Source organism: Cetorhinus maximus, chromosome 18 (assembly GCF_964194155.1).
Source record: "Cetorhinus maximus chromosome 18, sCetMax3.hap1.1, whole genome shotgun sequence".
Taxonomy (NCBI): domain Eukaryota; kingdom Metazoa; phylum Chordata; class Chondrichthyes; order Lamniformes; family Cetorhinidae; genus Cetorhinus; species Cetorhinus maximus.
In genome coordinates, this window is record NC_135896.1 from 16,469,725 (window position 1) to 16,493,410 (window position 23,686).

Genomic DNA, 23,686 nt, shown 5'->3' on the forward strand with positions numbered 1-23,686 from the left:
AGCTCTGATATAAAACGCCCTTAAAGCTAACAGGAGGTCACTTTCTTGGACAGGAAAGCTCTCGCCTGCTTTCCATCACTCATTGGGTCAGTGGCTGAGGGACCCACTCTGCTACCTCACCACCCTGCTGGCCAAGTTAAACATTACACCTCACGTTTCCCTACACACTTATTCTTAAGTTGTTGCTTTTTTTTTAAGAGACCTCGTATAGATCAATTCTAAAAATGACCAAGAAGTGGAACGATACTAATCTTCAAAGTTGCTTTTTTTCAAAAAAATCTGGCGTGGGTTCTTTGGGAAGGGTTCGCATAGCCATGTTGCTGTGAGTTTGAAACGGTTGAACTTTGCTCTCTCTCTCTCTACAAGGCATGTTTCCAGTTTATTGTTTAGAAGAAGGGGCGGAACCAAAAAAAAAGCAACACCACCTCTTTGTTTTAAGAGGCTGCTGCGACCCACAGTTTTTTTTCTAAGGTGTCCTATAGAATAATTTGCTTTCCACCAACACAGCTATAGATCCAATGGCGGGGCAGTAGTGAACAAACTAGGGGAGTGACTAGGTCAGCAAGGCGACGACACTACCAGTCTGGTCAGAGGGTAGAACTGAAAACCTACAGCGCATGAGCATGACACATAGGAGTGGCAAGGCAAATAATAAAAAGGCTGTCCAGAAAAGGTGGACATGACCTCTTTTGTAGCCTTTATCTTAGCAAACTAGCCATGTGTTCCTCATAGTTGTACAGAATTACAAGGAGAAAGCCTTGAGATAGTTTAGCAGCATTTGGCGGGCCTTTAGTTTAATGATACATTTGTCCTCGTTCACATCAGCTAAATGGTTGCTGTAATATGATTATTCAACAAAGGGAAAAAGCAAAACAACATAATAAGAACTGAGCTGGAGTGAAATGATCGGCCAGTGAGGTTTAGAGATGCCTGTTTTGTGTTTGCCTTTGGAATAGCCACTGTCACAGAAACACTGTGGCTTTCTCAGTAGAGCTTCAGGAGAACAGCTTTCTCTGCGTCTACCGCAAGCAAGAGAAAGGAGGTGTAAAAAGAGGCTGAATTGCAGTTTCCCAGAGCAGGTGATGAGGGTGGGAACGAGTGGCCACTTATACACCAGGCTGGGATTGACAGCAACAACTTTCTGCATTTATCTAGCACCATTAATATGGTAAGGCTTCCCAAAATGCTTCACAGGAGCATAATCAAAAAAAGTTTAAGAATTGTGGTATGCAGTTTGTTTTTATCACAAGGGGTTGGAATTTCTTTGCTCTGTCACTGTAAGTTCATTGCACATATGGCATAACCCTAGGCCTAAACTTCACAGCCTAAATTGACGGTCAGTCAGTTTGCTTTCCATCACTCTAGATAGACAGTCTGATCGAGAGAGGATTTTGAACTTGGCGGAGGGTCCAGACAAGGCACCTCGCCTCATCCACCCCTGTTCTCCCCGCCATCTCGTCCCATCCCAGCCCTTGAAGAAACATTAGTATTAAAGTACAGTGTTAGCCAAGGTTTGGGTAGGAGACAAGCACAGAGACAGTATACCCAGACAGTGCACTCAGAATACTAAAACATAGGCAGGACACACCAAGGAGTTTATTCCATGATGCTAGCCCCTCCTTGGCAGGAAGTGGTGCTTGAAAGGGAATGTATGAGTTACAGGCTGGTTAAAATTTGTGACTCCAATTCTCTGACCCATACTCCCTGTGAGTATAGCTCCACACTAGGAATTAGGAATCAGTGAATTAGCCCCTTACCTGCACAGAAAATATTGACTTGTACAGGTAACCTGAGCCTTTAAGATTACTTTAAATCAGGCCAGACTAGGTCAACTAAAATTGGCAAAGAAAAGTAAGTTTAAAAATAGATGTCAGGATTTTTTTTCTTGAAACTCGAAATGTCTGGAGTTATGGCAGCAGAATGTCAATGATCAGAGGTGTTCAAGATGTGGGGTGAAATTTACAGTTCCCCCTGTGGTGGGTTTAATTTGGGGGGTGGGGGGAGGGGAAACATTGAAGCAGGAGATGAAAGATCGGTTTTCCACCAGCGTAAAATGGCTGCGGGATCTTCTGCCCGGGCCTGCCATGGCGGGTCATGATTCTTGCCAGAGGCTGGCGTGAAACCGATTTGCATCCCATTAATGGGAAGCAGGTGAAGGCCCAGCCGAAGTCGTCCCATCCCCCGACCCCCTGGTCCGAAGGTCTGCGCCACCGGTGGGAAATCACGCCAGTCCATAACAGGCTTGGAGCAATGTGGCATGTACATCTTGGCACTTACCTGAAGGAGGCTGGGGTGGTCTCCGGAGCTTGGGATGGAGACCTCCACTAGCCATGGACCCTGGAAAATGCAGCAGTGGCAGGGGGAGAGCATCTACCAAGTGGATCTTCCAGCTTCAGAGTCTTCCAGGAAGTCCATCTACTATCCTCAACAGTGGATGAGTTAAAAATGGCACCTGGGTATGATGGCGGGGCCCGAGCCACCCAGCATGTCCCCGCCGTGCGATACATCGGAAAACCCCCAACTGCATAATGAATGAGGCCAGTGTCGTGCAATATGGCACAAATTCCCAGCAGCCTCTGCAGCAGGGAATATTCCCTATTTCCTCCCCCCTGCCACCGGACCTAGTTCTGGAATGGAAAATCCCACCCGTGGTTGCTTGCTAGGTTTGAATGGTGGAGGGATGGTTTTGATAGGCAGAAAGGCCTTCTCTTATCCATGTTTCTGTGTACACTTAAAACAGCTGCTCTTTCCGATTGGCTGGCTGTTGGTTGTGCCAAGCTGGAATGTGGTGCTTGTGGCATGTCAAGACATTCTGTCAATCTCACAAAGCAACCTCGCATCAGTCAGTCTATAGAGATTCTCTGACAAAGGCGTGGCATCAAAACCACTCGCATTTAGGACATCATGACTGTGGGTGCTGGTGTTGACAGCTGTAACCATTGGGTTTGGATATTGGGGATACCACTCGTTTAGCAAATGAGTTGGAAATCTAATTGAGGTCCCGTTGTCAGTGGAGCTTGAATATCCTCTTTGAATTGGACTGTAAACTCTCAGCTCCCTAGTTATGACGTTTATTGTAACGATCTTTACACTAAGTGACACTGTAATAACTTTGAAGATCCTGTGGTACAGGACTTCCCTTCACCACCATCCATGCCATGTGCGCGCGCCCCCCCCCCCCCACCCCAAAAACAAATTTGCTGTTTCCTCCTCTGTGACAAGATAGTGAGTATTGATTGTCAAGATTGGTCCTATCCTCGCCCACATGAGTCACTGGATGGTAACCAAGAGTTGCAACCTTCGCCCATTTTTAACCCTTCCTTTTCCCACAGGTGCTTATATAGCACCTTTCACGATCTCAGGACATCCCAAGTCTATATAGTCAGAGAACAATTACTGTTGTAAAAAGGGAAACGTGGCAGCCAATTTGCGCACAGCCATTTCTCACAAAAAGGCGAGGTGATATGATCAAATATTTTGTTTTTTAGTCATGTTGGTTGAGGAATAAATGTTGACCCAGAACTCCAGGGGAAGCTTCCCTGCTCCTTTTAGAAATAGTGCTGTGGGAGCTTGTAACATTCACCTGAGAGGGCAGGCGAGGTGTTGGTTTGACATGTCATTCTCACTGCTACCTGACCAGACCAGCTAACTCAGGCTAGGGATGATTCAACAATCTTGGTCTCCCGACTCAGTACCGCACCAGGCGCCCATTTTGATGGTAGCTCTCCATCTGTAAGTCAGGTTTGGTCATGATTTAGGCACCAGATCCTGTAGAACAGAACTCCTGTTTCAAGTAGGATTTTTTTTAATGAGTGGCAAAAGGTTGGCAGATGCCAGATTTTAGAGCTGAACCACTGTGATGGGCGATTTCTGCTACATCTTCTATGTCTGTGGCAAATTTGAGCTGCAAATCCATCTCATAGCTGGCAGCTTGGACTAATTGGTTGACGTTTTCTAGCTTCCGGCTACTTAAATCAACTCCTGTAACTTGTACAGGCTTTTGCGAACACAGCAGCTGCATTTTTGATTATTATTATGCCTTTTTTTTTTGTCCTTTCCGAGGAGAGATATTAGTGACCAGTGGAAATTCAGCTCTGCAAGCTGAAGGGTAAGGCAGCCATTGTAGCGAGGACTGAACAGGAGCTGCTGTGGGGTTTTTTCATATGGAAATGCAGAATAATGGGGTGATTAAATAGAGCCGTATATAAAAGTACATCTGACATTGGAATTAGCATAATACTATGTAGCCTAAGGCTGAGGACTTTATTTGCCATCTGTGACTGAGCAAAATCCCCCTGGGGGCGGCTAAAATATTCTGAATAAACTCAACCGAAAACCTTATTGAAAGTAAAATACCATTTCTGGCACATCATATTGATTTTGCTTAATTGCGGTGCAGCTAAGAACATTTAGTTACTGATGACTTTTGTACTGCATGACAAGTCTGCGAGCGTTTTTCCAACTTGAGAGGATGGGTTTACATTCTAGCACTTGCCCTGCTATTGAGGGAGAGGACTAATCCCTCGAACCCTTGCCTGGGTACTTTTCCTCTCTGTTCAGGATTTTAACCAAACTGGCTTGTTATTCCTTATTTTTATTGGAGCTAATTTGGGGATGGAGGAAAAGAAAACATTAATAGTAAAAGAATGGCATTTGCTTTCTCAGTTATTTAGAGAAGACTTCAGGAGGCTTTACTGGAATGTCCCAAGTTGGGCGCCATTACTCCGCTCATGAATTGGCCCCTACAGCCACAACCGACCACGTTCAGTACAGAAGTGACATATACCCTATACGCAGTCTACTGTCTCCTAACTGGAATGCAATTAAAAACACTTCTGTTAAGAAAAATACCTATTAAAATTTACGCTGAGATGCAAAAATGACAAAAGCAAAATACTGCGGATGCTGGAAATCTGAAACAAAAACAAAAATTGCTGGAAAAACTCAGCAGGTCTGACAGCATCTGTGGAGAGGAAGACAGAGTTAACGTTTTGAGTCCGTGTGACTTTTCATCAGAACTGAAGAGAAATAGAAATGTAGTGAAATATAAGCTGTTTAAGGGGGGTTAGACAGATGAAGCTGGATAGAGGGCCAGTGATAGGTGGAGGCAAAGGAGAGATTGCAAAAGATGTCATAAACAAAAGGTCAAATGGTGTTGATGGTGGTGATATTAGCTAAAGGATGTGCTAAAAGTGACATTAAGCGTAGCAAGCAGGATGAGCAAGTGACAGATGGCCCTAGTGAGGGTGGGGGTAGGGGGAGGGTATTGATTTATTGTTTTCTTGGTGTGTTACTCATATTTTGCCAGACCCCCTACAGAAAACAGTGTTGCGTAGATTGTACTTTGGTCACTGTTTATCTGTCCTCACACTGGGATGTGTCGCATCCTTTAGGCAACAAGTGTCTGCCAGCTGTTCTGCCATGGAGCCATCATATCCGTGCCTGTTTCCCATCATCACCTGACATTCACAGATACACGTTTTTGCCTGGATGAAGCAGAAACCTTGGGCTGATGTTCTCACCCCGCCCCTAGGCCAGGCATCCTGAGACCAATAATCACAGCTCTACTTGGAAGCCCATTGTGATCAACTCCATCATGGCTAATACAAACTGGGGGTGGGTAAGAAACCGCTGGGGCCAGTTAATATCCTACCTGTCCTCCTGGCAGCAGGAGACTTTGGTTGATTTTAACCGCATGGTCAAGCTAGATACCATTGGTCCACTTCCCACCCTGAGTGAGTGGGATGAGGGTGCGGAATGACAGGAGGATTCCCAAGATCATGCGACATGGCATGTGAGCACGGGATAAGGGAGGGGAAAGGCTTGTCCATTCTCATTCTTAGCTACATTCAATTTGAGAGCCGAACCCCCACAGAAGTCCTGCTGTGTTCCCTGTGCTGCGAAGCCTCACATCCTTCAGGGGGCAAACCATCAGTCAGATTAATTCTATCATAGGATATATTCAATTATCCTGCTGATTTTAGATAAAAACCTCCGAAGTACAGCTCACCCACCACGCCCACACTCTCACTATTTCCCTAGTTTTTTCCCCAATCCCTGTGAATTCTAGGGTTTACATCCATAATTTGTACCGTTGCACTTCAGAGCGTGTCATTAGGCTTCGCCTGTTTAATGTGCACTGTTCAGGCTGTACGGTCTGTTTAAAGTTGAATGCAGATCTTCAGATTGGCTGTATTTTAATTTGTGCATTGAGGAAACAGTTGCACTGGGCCCTGAAAACATAAGTAACCAAACCTGAATTTGACGCTCCATTGCTTCCCTTCAGTGCACACCCCCCGCCCGGCATCTGCACACACAAACACTTCTCTTCGCTCTCTTCATGGGGTATATCCCAGCAGGAAATAGATATTGTGCTCTGACCTGATGTCCATGCAGTCTGGTCATCGGGGGTAACTGGGTAGTGGTCACGAGGGATCCTGAGACCAGTTTTAGTACCCCACCCTCCCCACACCTCCGATCTCAGGGTAGTGACTATACCTGCTAGGCTACTGGTGTGATGCTGGAATTCCTCAATATTTTAAAACCTGTGAGGCGTAAATACACCCAAGTAGGGCATTGACTGGTGTCTTAATGGTTGTTGCCAACAGTGTGAAATCCCAGCAACCTATCCCAATTATCAGTTTGTTACAACTCCTTATGTCATATTATTTAGCGTATGGTAGTGTAATGGTTATGGTACTGGACAGGACTAGCCATCCAGTGGCCTGGACTAATAATGCAGATAATGTGCTTTCAGATCCTAACATGGTAGTTTGAGAACTTGAATTCAGTTTTATAAAACGAAAATAGAAAATGCTGGCAAAACTCAGCTGATCTGGCAGCATCTGTGGAGAGAGAAACAGAGTTAACGTTTCAAGTCCATATGACTCTTCATCAGAAGGACTCGAAATGTTAACTCTGTTTCTCTCTCCACAGATGCTGCCAGGCCTGCTGAGTTTTACCAGCATTTTCTGTGTTTATTTCAGATTTCCAGCATCCTCAGTATTTTGCTTTTATCTTTGGTTTTATAAAGCTGGTTATCAGCAAAGGTCGCCATGAAGCTGTCGGATTGTTGCAAAGAACTCAGTTGGTTCCAACAATGTCCTTTAGGGAAGGACCTGCTGCCTTTATCTGATCTGGCTTATAGGTGACTCCAGCCCCACACCAATGTGATTAATTCCTAACTGCCCTCTGAAGTGGACAGTCAGTTTTATTGCATCATTACTAACTATTCAAGAAGACCCATCACCGCTTTCTCAGGGAAACTAGGGCCCTGCAACAATGCCCACATCCCAAGAATGAATGTTCTTGGGGATTCCACAAGCATCTGTCTCTGAATTCAGTAGTTGACCGAGTTCCATTGCTAATGACGTGACGGCTCCAGGAGATTGGGCTTTTAATAAGTGAGATTGCTGTTGAGCCATACATTAGGTCAGTACCCCACTCCCCATCTGCACAAAGTTAGTCTGTCTTGGGTCTGAAAGTGTGAGTGCCTAGATGTCCAGTGAGGACAGGATCAGTGGCAGTTGTGGTTCTCCAAGTAGCCTCTTGACGCTCATTGATTAGGTACCGAAGTTAGCCAGCGCCCACTGTCACTCAGCATCTTTAGGAAATGATGAGCAAAGTAGATGTAGCTTTGACAGTTGGCCAATTAAAATCTATTTAGTTTTTAACCACAGGCACTCTTGTAGTGGCCACAGCCTGCCGTTCGTTGTTTAGATTTAGTCTTCAGGAACGAGAAAGGAACAGGTCAAGAAGTAGGTTTGCATATCACTCAGCTAGACAGGCTGATCAAGAGAGGGTGTTCGACTTGGCAGAGATGCTAGATGGTGATCCTAATCCCCCACCCATCCCCACTTTCTGTCCTTCTTCCCCAGCCCTATCTTAGCCCACCTCATGAAGAAATATTAGCATGAAAGTACAGTGGCAGCCAAGGTTTGGGTAGAAGGTAACCACAGAGGCTGTATAACCGGACATTGCAATCTGCACACTAAAACTCCAACCACTGCATGTGAGACCAGAGGAAATCATACAGTGCGCACTGTGGTCTGGCACTAGTTTTTCTTGCTTAAATATAGACAAATGGACGTGTAATTTGTCATTTCTATAGGACATCGATCACCAGTAAAACAAAGACATGTTTCACTTTCCAGAATGTCATGCATCTTTTGAAGCAAGAAAATTGATTTTTTTTTGCCCATTACTGAGACTGCAGTGCAGTTTGGTGGCATCACTGCGTTCCTCTGTTTCTTAATTGGGTCACTTGCTGTTGATATTTCACTGTTGTAAATGATGGCCATTAAGTCACTGCCATCTTGTTTGCATCCAAAGAAGAATTATTTGTATTAAGATACAAAGAATTGCAAATGATGGAATCCTGAAAATGAAACAAAAAGTGCTCAGATGTGTGGCAGTTCTCGGGAGCCTCTGAAAAGGAAAGAGGTGGATTTATTATTTATGCCCTTTATTAGAAATTAAGCAAGTATTCACATGTAGCTGCAGACACTTGGGGGAAAAAAGCTACTGTGTAAATGCATGTTCTTACCCCTTCGGGCTGTGCCGCAACATTTTGCTAGCAGTATAGTTCTTTTGAACTATAGTGACTGTTGTTATGTTGTCAAATGCAACAGCCAATTCTGTATGCATCACAGTCCCACCAATAGCCAAATGACCAGTTGAGCCTGTTTCTGCTGGTGTCGGTTGAGCGAGGAAAGTTGATTATGAACACCAGGAGAACTTCTTCAGAAAGGATCATGGTTCCAAACTAGGGATGGGTTGGGTGGGTTAACATCTCATATGAAAGGCTGACATCCTATCATTGTTTTAAAAATAAATTACAGCCTAGATTAGGTGCTGGAGACCCAGACTGATGCTTGAATTCGGAACCTCCTTGACTTGGAGGTGCAAATGCTACCAAGCGAATGAAGCTGGAGGAAAAGACAGGGTGTCTGCTAAGAGTCAGATTGAGTAAGCATCGACATAGGCCCACTCTGAAGTTACAATATTTTATTGTGTTTCAGGTCAGAAGGCTGACCTTTAATTTAATAGACAAATGAGACAAATTTACTAGTGCTCAGTTGTCATTTTTTTCTGTTTTATAAATCCCAAAAGACCCAACACTCTCAACATCACATCGTTCAGCACTGCATACATACATTATCATTTGTTTGCTCTGCCCCATTAATGACTCCCCTCTGTATTCGCTAACCTATATAATGTGGCTATGAGACTGTGTCTGTGTAATGTCAATTACCACTTAGTTGCTAAATGTATGCTCTGCATAGCTCCATTAAAATTAAAATACTGTCTGTACATTGGCTCGTGGGATTAGGCAGGAGGTTTGTGTAGATTTACTACGATAGGAGCTAATGGAAAACATAACTGTTAACAATCTGAGGTTTTCAATTAGCCCTTCTCTGATTGATTTTTATGAAATCTCATCGACTGATAACTATGCATCGCTGAGCTAACCACAGCACATGCTGGGATATCAACAATTTTTTTTAGGTTAAAAAAAACACATTTATACTTAGTAAAGTAACAAAAAAAAGTACCAAGTCTGAAAGAAAATTGCATCTGCAGTATTTTGCTTTTGTGTTGCAAATGGAATACAAAGCGTTTTTGTCACTGTTTCCTACAGTGATGTTCCTTTAATGCCTGTTTCACAAACCTGTACCAAAATTGTTTTACTTCTGGCCTAAATTTGTGAAACAGCTTTACAATTTTACTGTTACCAATTGAGTCTTATTGTAATTGCAACAAGTGTTGGATTGGTACAATCCTATAAGAGCTTGTTTTAACACAATAGCTGGGTCACTGGTTCGCAGTATCTGAATAAGTTGATCCCCATTTTTATATACGAGGGATATTCGATGCTATTTTGCGTCTGCATTCTGTGAATTTGTCTGTTTGCCCCTGAAGATGATTGGGCTTGTTAATTGCATGTGATTTAAGCAAGCTTTCTCACATGACATGAAGGTTGACATACTGACTGGTCTGTTTCCAGATCATTCACGATTTTTAAAAAAATCCCGGTTAGCATGTATCAAAGGTGTAGTCCAGTTAAAACTTCGTCAAAGTGCATGAAAAAATTTCCCTGTAGATCTGAGCAAACCAAAACAGCACCCCCTTCAGGAAATCTAATCTTAAACTTTCCCTTCTTCAGAACAACTATGAGAATATGTTGAAGTAAACTATCAGGATTTAAAAGGTGGAACTTTTATTCAGCAGGCTTTGTTTATATTTAGAAAAATACTTTAGCGATGGCTCTCTCGATGTCAATATATCTTATTTAGTGTGATGGATTTGTTTTTCATTCCGTGCGTGAATCATTTTTATGTTTTGCCTTGGCTTTTACCTGTATCAAAAATGTAATTTCTTTGTACAACCCAATAGGGGTCAGTAGCCTTTAAACTGTGCCTCTAGTTATGTGTGAAAGACATACTGGGTACAGTTGGTCTGTCACTAATAGCCTGTGCATCATTGCCTGGAATAAATCTGCCAATGTAAAGGGAGCCAGATGTATTGCCTTTAGAATGTCTTACCTTTAGAATGTCTTACCTTATAGGGTGTAATCAGGTTGAATTATGAATGAATTATGAATTGTTGAATACAAAGAGTGAGAGAGAGAGAGAGCGCAAGATCATACCTTGCCTTGTTTCCTGAATTCTCCGAGATCTGGTTTGTCAGATCTTCACAGGACTGCCGGAGGGCAGTGGGATCTTCCCATGCCAAGCAATGGAGGTGGCAGGAGAAGCTGTTTGGCTAGTTGAGGTTTGGCGGTGGCAAATGCTACATTCACCCCCAGCCATCTGTCAGATGTGAGCCTCATTGACTTGAGGCTGAAGTGACTGAATGGGGATCATGGCCATCCTTTGATCAGAATACTTTTTTAAAAAAAGTTTTTGAGTGAATTTACTGTTAGATTTCAATTAAAAGCTCACTTGTGTGGAATTTATTTCTTGCATATTTCTCAGAAGGCTAAAATCTGTCAGCCAGTAAATTGACCTTTAACTGTGAATAGCTTTCTTTCCCTTGCATTTCAACTAATTAAACAAAAAGCAATTCTGGCACTCATGGCATCATTGGGGAAGTGTTGAGCCCAACAGTGTAAGTTAGCTGAATTAACATGACTATTCTAGATTAATGACTGTCTCTGACTAATGGTTTAATGATTTGCTCTCATACTGATGGTTCAGCTCTCTTGTGTTGTGGGGTTCACCTGCTCGTCTAGGTCAGAATCCCAATGATACCACGAAATGTCACTCTTTTAAAACAATAACCTGAACAAAGTAAAATTACATTAGGGTTGATGCTAATATTTACAAATTGATACATCTAGTATATCTTATTTAGTGTGATAGATTTGCTTTTCATTCTGTGCTTGAATCATTTTTGTGTTTTGCCTTGGCTTTTACCTGTATCAAAAATGTAATTTATTTATACAACCCAATAGGGGTATTTATTTCTGTGTTAGAGAATACATTGATAAACTGATATCCCAGTGGTTCAGAGGTAAAGTTTCTGCCTTTGAGCTGTCGAAACCAGTAATGTCACAGACTCAATCTGTGTACTGTGGCATCAGCTGACCAGGCAGCAGTGGACCATTAAGAGTCACTGCAGCGCCCTTGTCTTAGAGAGAGGATGAATGGCCACAGGTTCCATTCCTGATCTGCGTTGCTGCCAACCCCCTTTTAGTAATTAAGCGCATGTGCTGGGAGGCACCGTATGGTCAATTAGCCTGCCACCATTCACTGTCAAGGGTCACACGGGAGCAAAGGTCACCTGGCCGGTGTATCCAGGAAGAGCCAAGATCCCAGGGAGATAGCAAACAGCTTCATGTCAAGAGGGGAGGGAAGAAATTAGGGAAAATTGGAAAAATTCCTACTGGTTAGATGTCAAGTGACCTCTTGAGTAACTGCGTTCAAACTAAATGTGGCATTTTCTTTATTGGTATGAACCACATCAGAGATCTCTTATTCTTATAAATGCAAGTATTAATGAAAAGAGCCAGTATTTCACACTTAAAAACTATATACCTCTTCAAGTAATACCTATTTTATATATTCACCTTAGAAACATAAAGCTTTTTAGGATCAGTAAAAGACTAGTAAACCCAGCAGACCATTTACTTAGATCAACACCACCTAACCATTCGCTTTTTCTCTCCGGAAATGTATTTGTTGCCAGTTGAACCTATTTAAACAATCCGTTCACTTCAGTTACCTTCCCTGGTGATTTATTTCACCTTAATTTAAAATAGGGTTCAGAAACTAAGGGATGTCATTTAAAAATTAGGAGTGATTAGGGAATTTGTGCAAATGGTAATGGCCATATGGAATAAGTTACACAGAGGGAAAAAAATGTATGAAGAAAATGTTACAGGTTTAGGAGACAGCTAGATATGTTTTGTTGAGAAGAAGAAGGATGAAGCGGTGTAAAATGGGGAGGGTGTTGAATTCAGTCAAAAACCTGGTGAGATTGATGGGCCGAATGGTCTCTTTCAGTTCCTGTGGCTTGGTGCCAGGGACACACTTTTTAAGTGACAAGGGGGTTCACAGTGCAAGGCATTGTTTTTCTCCATAGAGACGACTGATCTGTGCAGATCTATTGCCGGTACTGTGCTGAAGAGATCTGAGGGAACTTGCTTGGAAACGTTTAAAAGCATCTTTGTGGAAATGCTGGCGGGTAGCTGTGAGAGCGTTTCCTCGGGTCGGCAAGGAGATGGCAAAACTCAGTTCTTTTTTGAGAATTCTGATTACATTGTGAGTTCACTTCTGAAACACTTCTAATGAAAAAGCCATGTGTTAGGTGGATGTGTGTATTTTCAAGTGGGGACCCTTGCTTGTTTCTAAAGACACTGTATATTTTACTTTCTCCTTTCTGTTGGCTACGCTTCAGTCTGAACCTGTCAAAAGCTGTTGCCTAGTCGAATGGCTCATGCTGAATTTCAGCAATGTGAGAAGATAAATCCCAAGTCAACAAAATGAATGTTCTTTGTGCTACGTTTTGTTTTAACAACTGTAAAGTATATATTTTGAGGTGGCCGGTGTGGGGTGAGGGGGGGAAGGGGTGAGGAATGTGGGAGGATAAGAAAGACAAGATTCGTCCTTGCACTGTAAATTTTCTCATCTGCCTATTATTCTGAATAACTCGGGTGGGTGGGAGTGGTGGTCGGGAGTGGGGGGGGGGGCGGGGGGGCAGCACGGTGGTGGGAGTTGAAGTGTGCAAAGTCCTGTCACTAAAAGATAAAGAATTAGGCTATCATATTAACACAATGTACTGGGACAGCCTTAATGAAAAACATTAATGGCATTCTTCATTCAGTGGTGTAGCAGTGAGTAGGTCATTAAAGTTCCCCTCATCAGGAACCATATGGAAATGGCTGTAGAGATCTCCAGTAAATTTTTTGAAGTATAATTGAACAGCTGTCTCTGATTAATTGATTAATTTAAAGCCAGGAAAAGCAGGTAAAACCCAAGGTGAAGGATGTGGTTGCACATTAAATGGATAGAATACCACTCCTGGGACCTTCTTACAGGTTCTATATTGGGAGGATACACTCGGTTGACAGTATTAAAATCGAGCTGGCGGCTCCTGTGTCTGGAGCTCGAGAGGACTGGGGGCTGCTCAGATAACATGCTTTAATCCAGAAGCTGCTTCCGACTGGTTTTATGGGGCAAGATGAGCATTCGCAGTGACCTGCAGCAAGATGTTCCTACCGTGTCTGCTTTATAGCTTTGAACCTTTTTTCCTGACTGTAGAATCATAGGAATTTGCAGTGCAGATGGAGGCCATTCAGCTAAAAAAGAAATAAGGCCATAGCAGGGAAACTTATTTGAGCAGCCACGTACGCAACTTTGTGCCAGAATGCACGTTTCAGGATAAACCCCAAGAGGTTAAAAGCAATGGCTGATGAAGGCTGCCAGCTGGCTGCCATTCTGAAGCACAGTGATACCAACCAGAAGGCCACCATTCGGATCACACTCTCCCGTTCACCCTCCAGATTACTTTTGTTGAGTTGTCAGGTTGTCAAGAGGAAAACAGGATGGAAATTCTCCCCTGGACTGGCCGTGCGCAACACCTTGTGATTTGACCAAGGGAGCTTAATACTTGTTACAGTCCTGGTGATAAGTGCAGACTAACCCATGCTAGCCAAAGCGAGTAATGTGAGCGTGGGGTAGAGATAACAGCTGGGGTGTGGTTTGGGTAGGCAATTAAAGTTGAGGGAGGCAGCTGAGTTATAACAATTAGAGGAACCATTACATAAGGAAACTCTTTCTCATTTCTACTTGTCCTAGACTAAGATATTTCACTGCAGTATATCAGTGACTGCAATAAATAGAGTGCAGCTGATTAGGCAAGGACTGAGTGGTCTTAACAATTGACCTCTGTTACTATTAAAGGTCTATGGTTTATATTAATTTACCAGCAGAAGTAATACTACATGATTCAGTCCATGCTTTGTTTGCTAATTATTGAAAGATAGCTTTTGGTTGTCTCTGTATTATAATTGATTCTGTCACAGCATTAGATTAAACTAATGGAAAATTGTCTTCTATTGAAATTTGAAAGTGATGAGAGCAGCTACACAGATATTCTGCAATCTTTCTTTCTCCCTCCCCCCCCCCACCCCCCACAGTGTGTTAAAGTCAAGACACACTCCTCTAGCCTGTCCTCCTGAAGACGTCAACATTGGACTTCCTTAGCTATCCCTCCCTCCAGAGTGATATAGCGCAGAAGGAGGCCATTTGGCTTGTTGCGCCTCTGGCTCTCTGCAAGAGCTGTCCAATTAGTCCCACCCCACCCCCCTGCTCTTTCCCCATAGCCCTGCAAATTTTTCATTTTCAAGTATTTATCCAATTCGCTTTTGAAAGTTACTATAGGCTGCTTTCAGGCAGCGCCATTCCAAGTCGTAACAACTCAGTGCGTAAAATACAAAACAAATCCTCCTCATCTCGCCTCTTTCCGGGCTTCAAAATCCAAGCTCGCTGTACCCTAACTGTGGTTTTTTGCTTTATCTTTTCTTTCGTTCCGACCCATTTCAGCAGCTTGGCCGATCCCCGCACAATACCCTAGATTTTTAAACAAGATTCTTATATTCCTGCACTCGGCTGTTGAATCACCTGGGCATACGGAGTTAAGGGAACATTGGGTGGGGAGAAGCACACTCCCCGAACTTAGCCTGGACAACTTTATTTTCCCCATCCATCAGGGAAGTTCCCTAGGGGCCATGTCTCCTTCCCTACCTGAAATTACCTGTATTTCCCACACATAGCAATGATCCAATAGCTGTAGGTGCAGGAACAGAAAGATCCGCCCAGGTAAGATAATGTTAACTTCCATTGATTCTCATATTGAGGCTGATATCCAGGTTCTATTTACCTATTACCCATGTGTTCACCGGATATACATTGCCTCTCGTTCCTGGTTTTCAAGTCCCCCTGTGGCCTCATACCTCACTATCTCTTAACCTGTTCCAGTCCTACGATCCTCCGAGATCTCTGTGCACCTTCAATTCTGGCCTCCTTCTACACATCTCCACTTTTCAGTTGCCATTGGAGCCCGTGCCTTCAGGTGCCTAGGTCCCATGTTCTGGAATTCCCTTCACAAACCTCTCCGCCTCGCTACCCCTCTCTGCTCCTATAGGATGCTCCTTAAAATCTACCTCTATGGCTAAGTTTTGGTCACCTGACCCAAAATTTGTTTGTGCAGCTCCGTGTCAAAATCTGTCTGATAATTCTCCTGTGACAGGCCTTGGCGCTCTTTCGTTAAAGTGCTACATAAATGAAAGTTATTCTTGGTGATATTTTAATAAAATGCATCTTTCTGTTTTCTTGCAGGTAAAGACGAGCCTTCAAGCTACATTTGCACAACATGCAAGCAGCCTTTCACGAGTGCTTGGTTCCTGCTCCAACATGCGCAGAATACACACGGATTCCGGATTTACTTGGAGACGCACCCATCGAACAGCCCCCTTACTCCTCGGATTGGCCTTCCCCCCTCCTTGGGCCCAGACCCCATCTCACAGTCCCCCCTTACTACTTTCCTCGGTGAGAACAATCCTTTCAACCTGCTGCGAATGACTGGACCTATCCTTCAGGAGCACCCGGGCTTTGGCGATGGCCGCCTCCCCAATACACCCCCCATTTTCAGCCCGCCGCCTCGCCATCATCTAGACCCGCATCGTCTGGACCGCCTTAGTGCTGATGAAATGGGCTTGGTATCTCAGCATCATAGTGCCTTTGACAGAGTAATGCGCTTGAACCACCCACTGGGCATCGAGTCCCAGACCATGGACTTCTCCAGGAGGCTCCGAGAACTAGCAGGGAACAACAGCTCCACTCCGCCCTTGTCGCCCAGCCGTCACAATCCTATGCACCGCTTACTTCAGCCCTTCCAGCCCAGCCCCAAGTCACCGTTTCTGAGCACTCCGCCACTCCCTCCTATGCCCCCCAGCAGCACAACCCCTCCTCAGTCACAGTCCAAGAGCAAGTCCTGCGAGTTCTGCGGGAAAACCTTCAAGTTCCAGAGCAATCTGATTGTCCACCGGCGTAGCCACACAGGGGAGAAGCCGTACAAGTGTCAGCTCTGCGACCATGCCTGCTCCCAGGCCAGCAAACTGAAACGTCACATGAAGACGCACATACATAAGTCAGCCTCCATCACAGCCAGGTCAGATGATGGACTGTCCACCACAAGTTCACCCGAACCTGGCACCAGTGAGCACGCGGGTGGAGAAGGCTGCGGCCTGAAAGCCAACATAACAAATTTCAACACTGGCCAAATGAATGAGAACGAGGAGGAAGAAGAGGAGGAGGAGGAGGAAGAGGAGGAGGAATTGGAAAATGAAAGCAGGCCTGAGTCCAGTTTCAGTATGGACTCCGAACTGAGTCGCAACAGAGAGAATGGCTTCAAATTACCAGTGAACGAAAAGCACTGTGTTCTGGGCAAAGTCATGGAAAATGTAGGCCTCCGTGCAATCCAGCATTACAGTGATGTGCTAACTGACAAGCAGAAGCGTAATAGCTTCTCAAAACGATCCTCTGACGGTCAGAGAGACACTGGAGATGAAGACTCTGTTGCAGGAGAATTGGATCGACCAGAAGATGGCACAGTGAATGGAAGAGGCTTTGGTCCTGGTGACCCTTTCCCTAACACATTGCCTCGGAAACCTCCTCTGATCACTAGTCCCTCTCTGTCGATTGCTTCTGCGAAAAGAATTAAAATGGAGAAAGACCTAGACTTGTCCTCGGCACCTTTAATTCCCTCTGAGAATGTTTACTCTCAATGGCTGGTGGGCTACGCAGCATCAAGGCACTTCATGAAAGACCCATTCCTGGGATTCGGCGACTCCAGACAATCTCCCTTTGCCACTTCTTCTGAGCACTCCTCGGAGAACGGCAGCCTGAGGTTCTCCACTCCACCCGGAGACATGCTGGACGGAGGCCTCTCGGGCCGCAGTGGCACGGCCAGCAGCGGCAGTACCCCTCACATGGGAGGGCCCGGCCCGGGAAGGCCGAGCTCCAAGGAAGGACGCCGGAGCGACACTTGCGAGTACTGCGGCAAAGTGTTCAAAAACTGCAGCAACTTGACAGTGCATCGCAGGAGCCACACCGGCGAACGGCCTTACAAATGCGAGCTCTGCAACTATGCATGCGCCCAGAGCAGCAAGCTGACGCGCCACATGAAAACGCACGGTCAGATCGGCAAGGAGGTTTACAGGTGCGACATTTGTCAAATGCCCTTCAGCGTTTACAGCACCCTTGAGAAACACATGAAAAAATGGCATGGAGAACACTTGCTGACAAGCGACGTAAAAATCGAACAAGCAGAAAGAAGCTAAAGCTCCTTGAAGTAAAAGAGACTTGGTTTTAAAAAAAAAACACACACACAAAAAATTCAATTGTAAAGCTTAATTAATTGCCAACTGAGAAAGTCGGCCCAGAGTGCCTCCTGTGGCACTTAAATATTTTCAAGGTATAATTTGTGTCTGAGAAGTTCAATCAAACCTGAGGGTGATGTAGAGGCAGTAAAATAATGTTGAGCCTTTTCAACTGTGCAATAATTTCTGTATTTATTGTTTTTTTAAAAATATTTTTTCAAGCATCATGTGCAGGTACTTTTTTCCTTTTCCATTTTTTTCGTTGTTTGAAACTTTTGTTTTTTTTTTTGGGTATCCCTTTTGATTTTACCCACTTTTTAAAAAAAAACCTGAGATTACTTGCATTTTGAGGTGCAGATCTGTAGAAATAACCCTTTTCCCAGGCCACAGCTTATGTGGAATTGAATAGTTAAGCTACTCAACGCAGTAATTTCTTGAATAGAAGCCGCGTTTACTCATTCTTTTACTTTTTTTTTTAAAAGGGGGAGGAAGGATTGGAATTGCACAAAAATATTTTTTTTTAATTTTAAGATGAGAAAAAGCCACAGCGGATCACAATCCTAATCGTAGCACTTAACAGGCTTTTATCACAAGCTGGGTTCGAAATGTAGCACTGATCTCGCCAGCCTCTGGTGTCTGGAACTGCCATTGTCGCTTTTCATCAATGACGCCTGGCTAAAACTAATGCAGTTTATAACAATTACAAAAAAAAAGTAGGCAAATGAGAGAGGCAGTTTACTACCTGGTATCCAGTTGTACCAGCCGGAAACTTAACCTAAGCAATAACGGGCTTTTAGTTGTGATATTAATTAGTGAATAAAACGCACAGCAAAGTAAATCTGAGCAAAGTCAAAAGTGCATTACTGCCAACACATATGGAAACATCTGTGCTCGATTGTGAGCGATATGCATTATTGTAGAAATGCACTGCTATTTTGCCATTAGGAGTAGATGGTCTTTGGCCACTGTGTTACATAGCTAAATTTGTACCTGAGATATTTCCTTTTTTTGAACCCGCACCTTAACATATTTGTTTTTTTAATTATAGAAACTGCGACTTCTGAACAAGAAACTATGGGAAATCTATGGTCCAAAAGGGTTATGGTATACATTAGGGAACAACTGAGATTAAAAGTGTCAGTGTTGCTTAGCATAGCATTCACAATGCTGGCACTATAAAAAAAAATGTTAATGTCAGTTGACGGTTTTTATACTGCCATTCAATTTGACATGAGTGCCTTGAATATTTGATCTTCCTAATGAGTCTCTGAGACAAATGCAAAACCATTTTTTGTGAAGTTAAAAAAGTACTGATTTGAAGAAGAGAAAAAAAAATCACACAACAAAGAGAAAAATGTACGTCATATTAGATTCTAGAGTTCTACACGCACCAACAATCCAGCATTTGTAAAACAAAAACAAAAATAAATCAGCGGACCTTCACGCCAGCCGCTACAAGTTGGTGAAGACGAGACAACATCCCTTCCCCCCACTTGCCCCCCCTACCCATCTAATCAACTTCGGAAAACCAGTTTGACGGTCTGTGCTCATCAATTGACGCTGCAGGACGCTGCTTAAACTGTGGGAACCCCACTGTAGCAAGGCTCAAAAGTTTTTAAAAAAAAAGACGCCTCCAGAGTCCCAACAAGAACGTAAAGACAGTTACTCATCAGGAACAATGGCTACTCCTTATTTTTTTTTGTTCTGAACAGAATTTAGTGCACTCAGTCTCGAATAAGTTTACAGTATTGAATATATACAAAGGTGGAAAAAAAACAAAAAAAATTGTGTGTGTGTGCGTGCGTGTGTTTGTTGAATGATCAAGAGATTTTTTTTTCTGAAGTTTGCTTAGTAAATACATGGATGCCATTATGGCCATGTGTATATTGGTTCTCTCTGATTCAACTGGTGACGGGGTTTAATATATATATTACAGTTTCTTGATCACTGTAAAAGTGTACCAGTATTTGTAATAATGGAGAATGCCTGGGCATTTTACAAAATGGAGAAAAAAAAACAAAAAAATTTTTTTTTTTTTTTTTCAAAAATGGAAATTGTTGCAGTAAATTTGTGGGTCTAAAATTGTACTTGTCACTGTAATTGTAAAGTCTAATTGACTATCAGTTTTAGTAGACTTTTTTGCCTTGGGTGTTTTATCTTTTTTCAAAAATTGTATAGAACTTGTATTGGGAAGAACGATTACTGCTACCATATGTAGACAAGAAAAAAAAATAGTAGAAAAGTGCATATTCATGTAATTGCTTTGCTTAAATCACATTCCTGACCTGTACTTTTTTCCCTCTGTTTCTCTGGAATGGTTACTTGGTATTGGTTCATAATAGTGTAGGCACTTGCTGTATTTATACAGGAGCTTGTATTTTTTAACTGTTTGCTTGTCCTTTTAAAGGTACAACAAAAAAAAGTACCTTTTTTTTGGTAGTGGATTAGAAAAAGAACACACAGGCTGCCATAATATATTTTTTTAATTTTGGCAGGATAAAAATAGTGCAAAAATAATTTGTATGTTCTGAAATCTTATTGTACAGGAGAAAAAAGGTCGTGTAACGACCTTTTGTTAAAAAAATACAAAAAGGAATTAGGAAATGCATTGCTGGTCACTGATAATTTGATTTTCAGTTGTACAGTTTCCCTCCCAGATTCCCTGTTGGGTGTGCACGGTTTACAGTTTTGCCAGTCTGTTTCGAGTCTTTTTTCCTTTGTGATTTGCTGCCTTCACTCTCCCTATTCACACGGGCCCTGTTAGATCCGTTGTGGTCAGAGTTAGATCAATGTAAATCGGACTGAATGAAAACTAAAATGTGTTGCATCTCAAGCTGCTTTATGGATCATTCAGTACATGACATTGAAGACAGTAAATGGATTGTGTCATGTGCATGCTGGGGAGGTGTATGCTCACAGGGATGAGAAGTTTGATTATTTTGGGCACATTTCTGCCTTTGTTTTGTAAAATAGTTGCCCAGTTTTTCTTTTTTTTGAAGAAAAATGAATGATTAAGTTAAACTATTATGTATGCAGTATGTAGTTACCACTAGATGTCCCTAAAGCATCCAGTTATTTGTGCACTAGAGACCACTAGTGGTAGTGAATAAATACTGCATTTCTCCACAATGGAACTGCCTTCAATAGTTCCATATTTTTATTTTCTCTTGTAGTTCCTCTCTTGTCCCTGATGCATCCACATTACGTGCATGGCACTATTTTGTTCAGCGTTTCCATGGGGATTTGGGTTTCAGGCCTCCTTGATCTGCTGCTGTGTAAAACTGATGAGGCAGGTACAAGTATATGTTGATCTAACTGCCATTTGGTTTTTTTTGCGTTAACAGGATCATTCACTCCTTATTTCACATTCCACGGGTTCCTCAACATATGTAATGATAATAGGTAAGAGGTGGGATGAAACCTTTTGTATTTTGACACTTTGAAATTTGCACTAAAAGGCAGAAACAAAATAAACCGTCCTGGATGAATAATCTGTACCTTTAACTATTAAGGTCTGAAATATTAGCACTCCACTACCTAAAGACATGGGCAGCATTCATTAACCTCCACGTGTTTTAAATTGCTTGTCAGTCGATGAGCTAAGTGGCTTGAAGTATCCAATTGTTAGTAAGTTTGATATTCAGACATTCCAGTGCATTCTCTGTAAATAAAATGTAGCATGAAAGCTGTAGAGACTCCATTGCATATCTGTTAATCTGCAACTATTGCTGTTTGGGCTAGGTTTTGTGTCAGCGGTTGACAATTACACATTTTTAATTGATCTTTGTTTAGGTAAGATAACCAGAGACCATTTACACATTTTTTCTAAAGCTCTGGTCTCTATGATGCCTTTGATACTCCTGCAGCATTTTAATTATCTCAAATAGTTCAATGAGAAGGAAGGAGAGGCTCATTCAACATTATCCTAAGTTAGGGCTGAGTGTCAGCCCCATCAGTCCAAGAGATGCACCTCTCAGTGGTTGGACAACAGAAACAAAGGTGCAACTTTGACGGATGTGAAATTCTCATTGGCCAATCAAAAGAATGTTGAATTAATTATGTCAATAAAGTACAATCCATGGAGCCAACTTCTCCTTCAATGTAGCGCTTGTTGGGGCTTCTGTCAGTCTTCTTGGCATGTCAATCTAAGTTTTCCAAGCACATGTTTAGAAAGTTATGTCCCTGTTACGTCTTCCTTAAGAAGCATGCAGACAGTAGAAAAAGCACTGTGGTGAGTTCTGCAAATTGCACATCTGCCATTACTGCAGTGAATGATTGGACCAGAAAGTGGATTTGGGAATAATACATGGGCATCAAATGGCACATATGATTAGATTCCAAATGGACATGTTTTAGAGTTACATCTGGTACCAACCTGGTTCCAACCAAGGCCTGTTTTCCCACTCTAAGGTAGCATTATGCCCTCAGTGTACACTGTTCTCCAAGTGTTGCTTTGCGCAGGAAAGCTCTAAAGAGAAAATTACCTTGGGGAACAGGCAGCAATACAAAATTGTATAGGAAGGACAAGTATCTCTCATTTGGAGATGGTTTCATACCACTGAAGGGAGGCAGGGAACTGAATCTAATGTTTACAGCAATATTCTATAGCATAGTGTTTTCAGCCACAAAGGGAAAAAGTTAGTCATGATGGTGATGACTAAGAATTTGCATATTGACAGACGCTGCATGGACTCCAATGGACACGGGTTTACAGAACTAGACAAACATAGATTATTCGCCTAAATCCTCAAATTTTATCTGTGAGAAGCCAAGGATTTACAGCATGGAAAAAAGCACCTTCTGCTGAAAGTGCCCAAGTGCCAGTACTTGGTGCGGGGGATTAATGAACTCTAAGTAGAGCCAGTGTACCAATTACACAATGGGTATAGGTACAGAACTTGTAGTACCTGCTTTCCTAAAGTTGGCAAACTTAAAAAAAGCTGAACATTGTAGTTTCTCGCATAGGCAACCCACCTATAGCCATTTTATATCAGGTCAGTTTAGGATTCATTGATTGCTCCTTTATGTAGTGGTATCTAATGGTCTGACATTGGTCCCCATCACTGTCTAGCATTTGGGCTGTGCTACTTTAGCAGCTTCTGACATTGTGTGCCACTACACAGGATTCAACTCTCCATGCTGCCCTTTACCACAAACCAGTCAACATGGTGTACTTTTCTATGAGTAGATTTGAGGAAAAATACTGACAAACATTCAAAGATTAAGAGCTCACGTTTCATCCCACCTCTGTTAAATACAGTCCACAGGTTGTTTTATCATGACCAAAACACTTTAATGGTGCTGTTGTATTTTTAAGAATTGTACTTAAAATGCAAAGCAAATCAATGCCACTTGAGTTGGACCTATTTGTAACGGCAAGGCAAAATATTTTATTAGCTTTTTTTCTATTTCTGTATTTAGAGCTTTTTATTGTAACTTGAGATTTGGTCTTATACTACAAGTTTGAACTATTTATTATTGCTTGTGTTGTGCTCTGTTTAAAACAGACGCACGTTATCCTTTTTTTATGTTGAAGTGCTGACCAGAGGTCACATCAGCTTGGCTTTGTGAAATATTTATTGTTCTGTTTTCTGTACAAAATCAAACCCTCTCCTAAGCCACACTGTTTTCAGCTTGTGTCTACCATTTCATTCATACACTCATCCAAATGTTTGTCCCATTTTCAAGTGAAAGAAATAAATCAAAAGTTATCTTTACAATCTTCAAACTTTTACCTTTCTGCCTATTTTTTTCCCCTTTTCAGTATCTGGGTTTAACGATATATGTTTAGCAGTTGTCACC

At 42.6% G+C, this 23,686-nt stretch overlaps 1 protein-coding gene across 7 annotated transcripts in view; it reads left to right on the forward strand.

Moving 5' to 3' along the window:
• bcl11ba (BCL11 transcription factor B a) overlaps nt 1-23,612 on the forward strand; it is a 164,409-nt gene extending 140,797 nt beyond the window's left edge. For 4 of the 7 annotated variants that reach the window (XM_078562160.1, XM_078562162.1, XM_078562164.1 and 1 more), the window contains one exon: nt 15,843-23,612. In XM_078562160.1, the coding sequence (XP_078418286.1) occupies nt 15,843-17,845 (2,003 nt within the window). In that variant the 3' untranslated portion in view covers nt 17,846-23,612. The remainder of the gene's footprint in view (nt 1-15,842) is intronic. The other 3 variants (XR_013579433.1, XM_078562161.1, XM_078562163.1) reach the window with 3 other exon arrangements.
• The last annotated feature ends 74 nt before the right edge of the window (nt 23,613-23,686 follow it).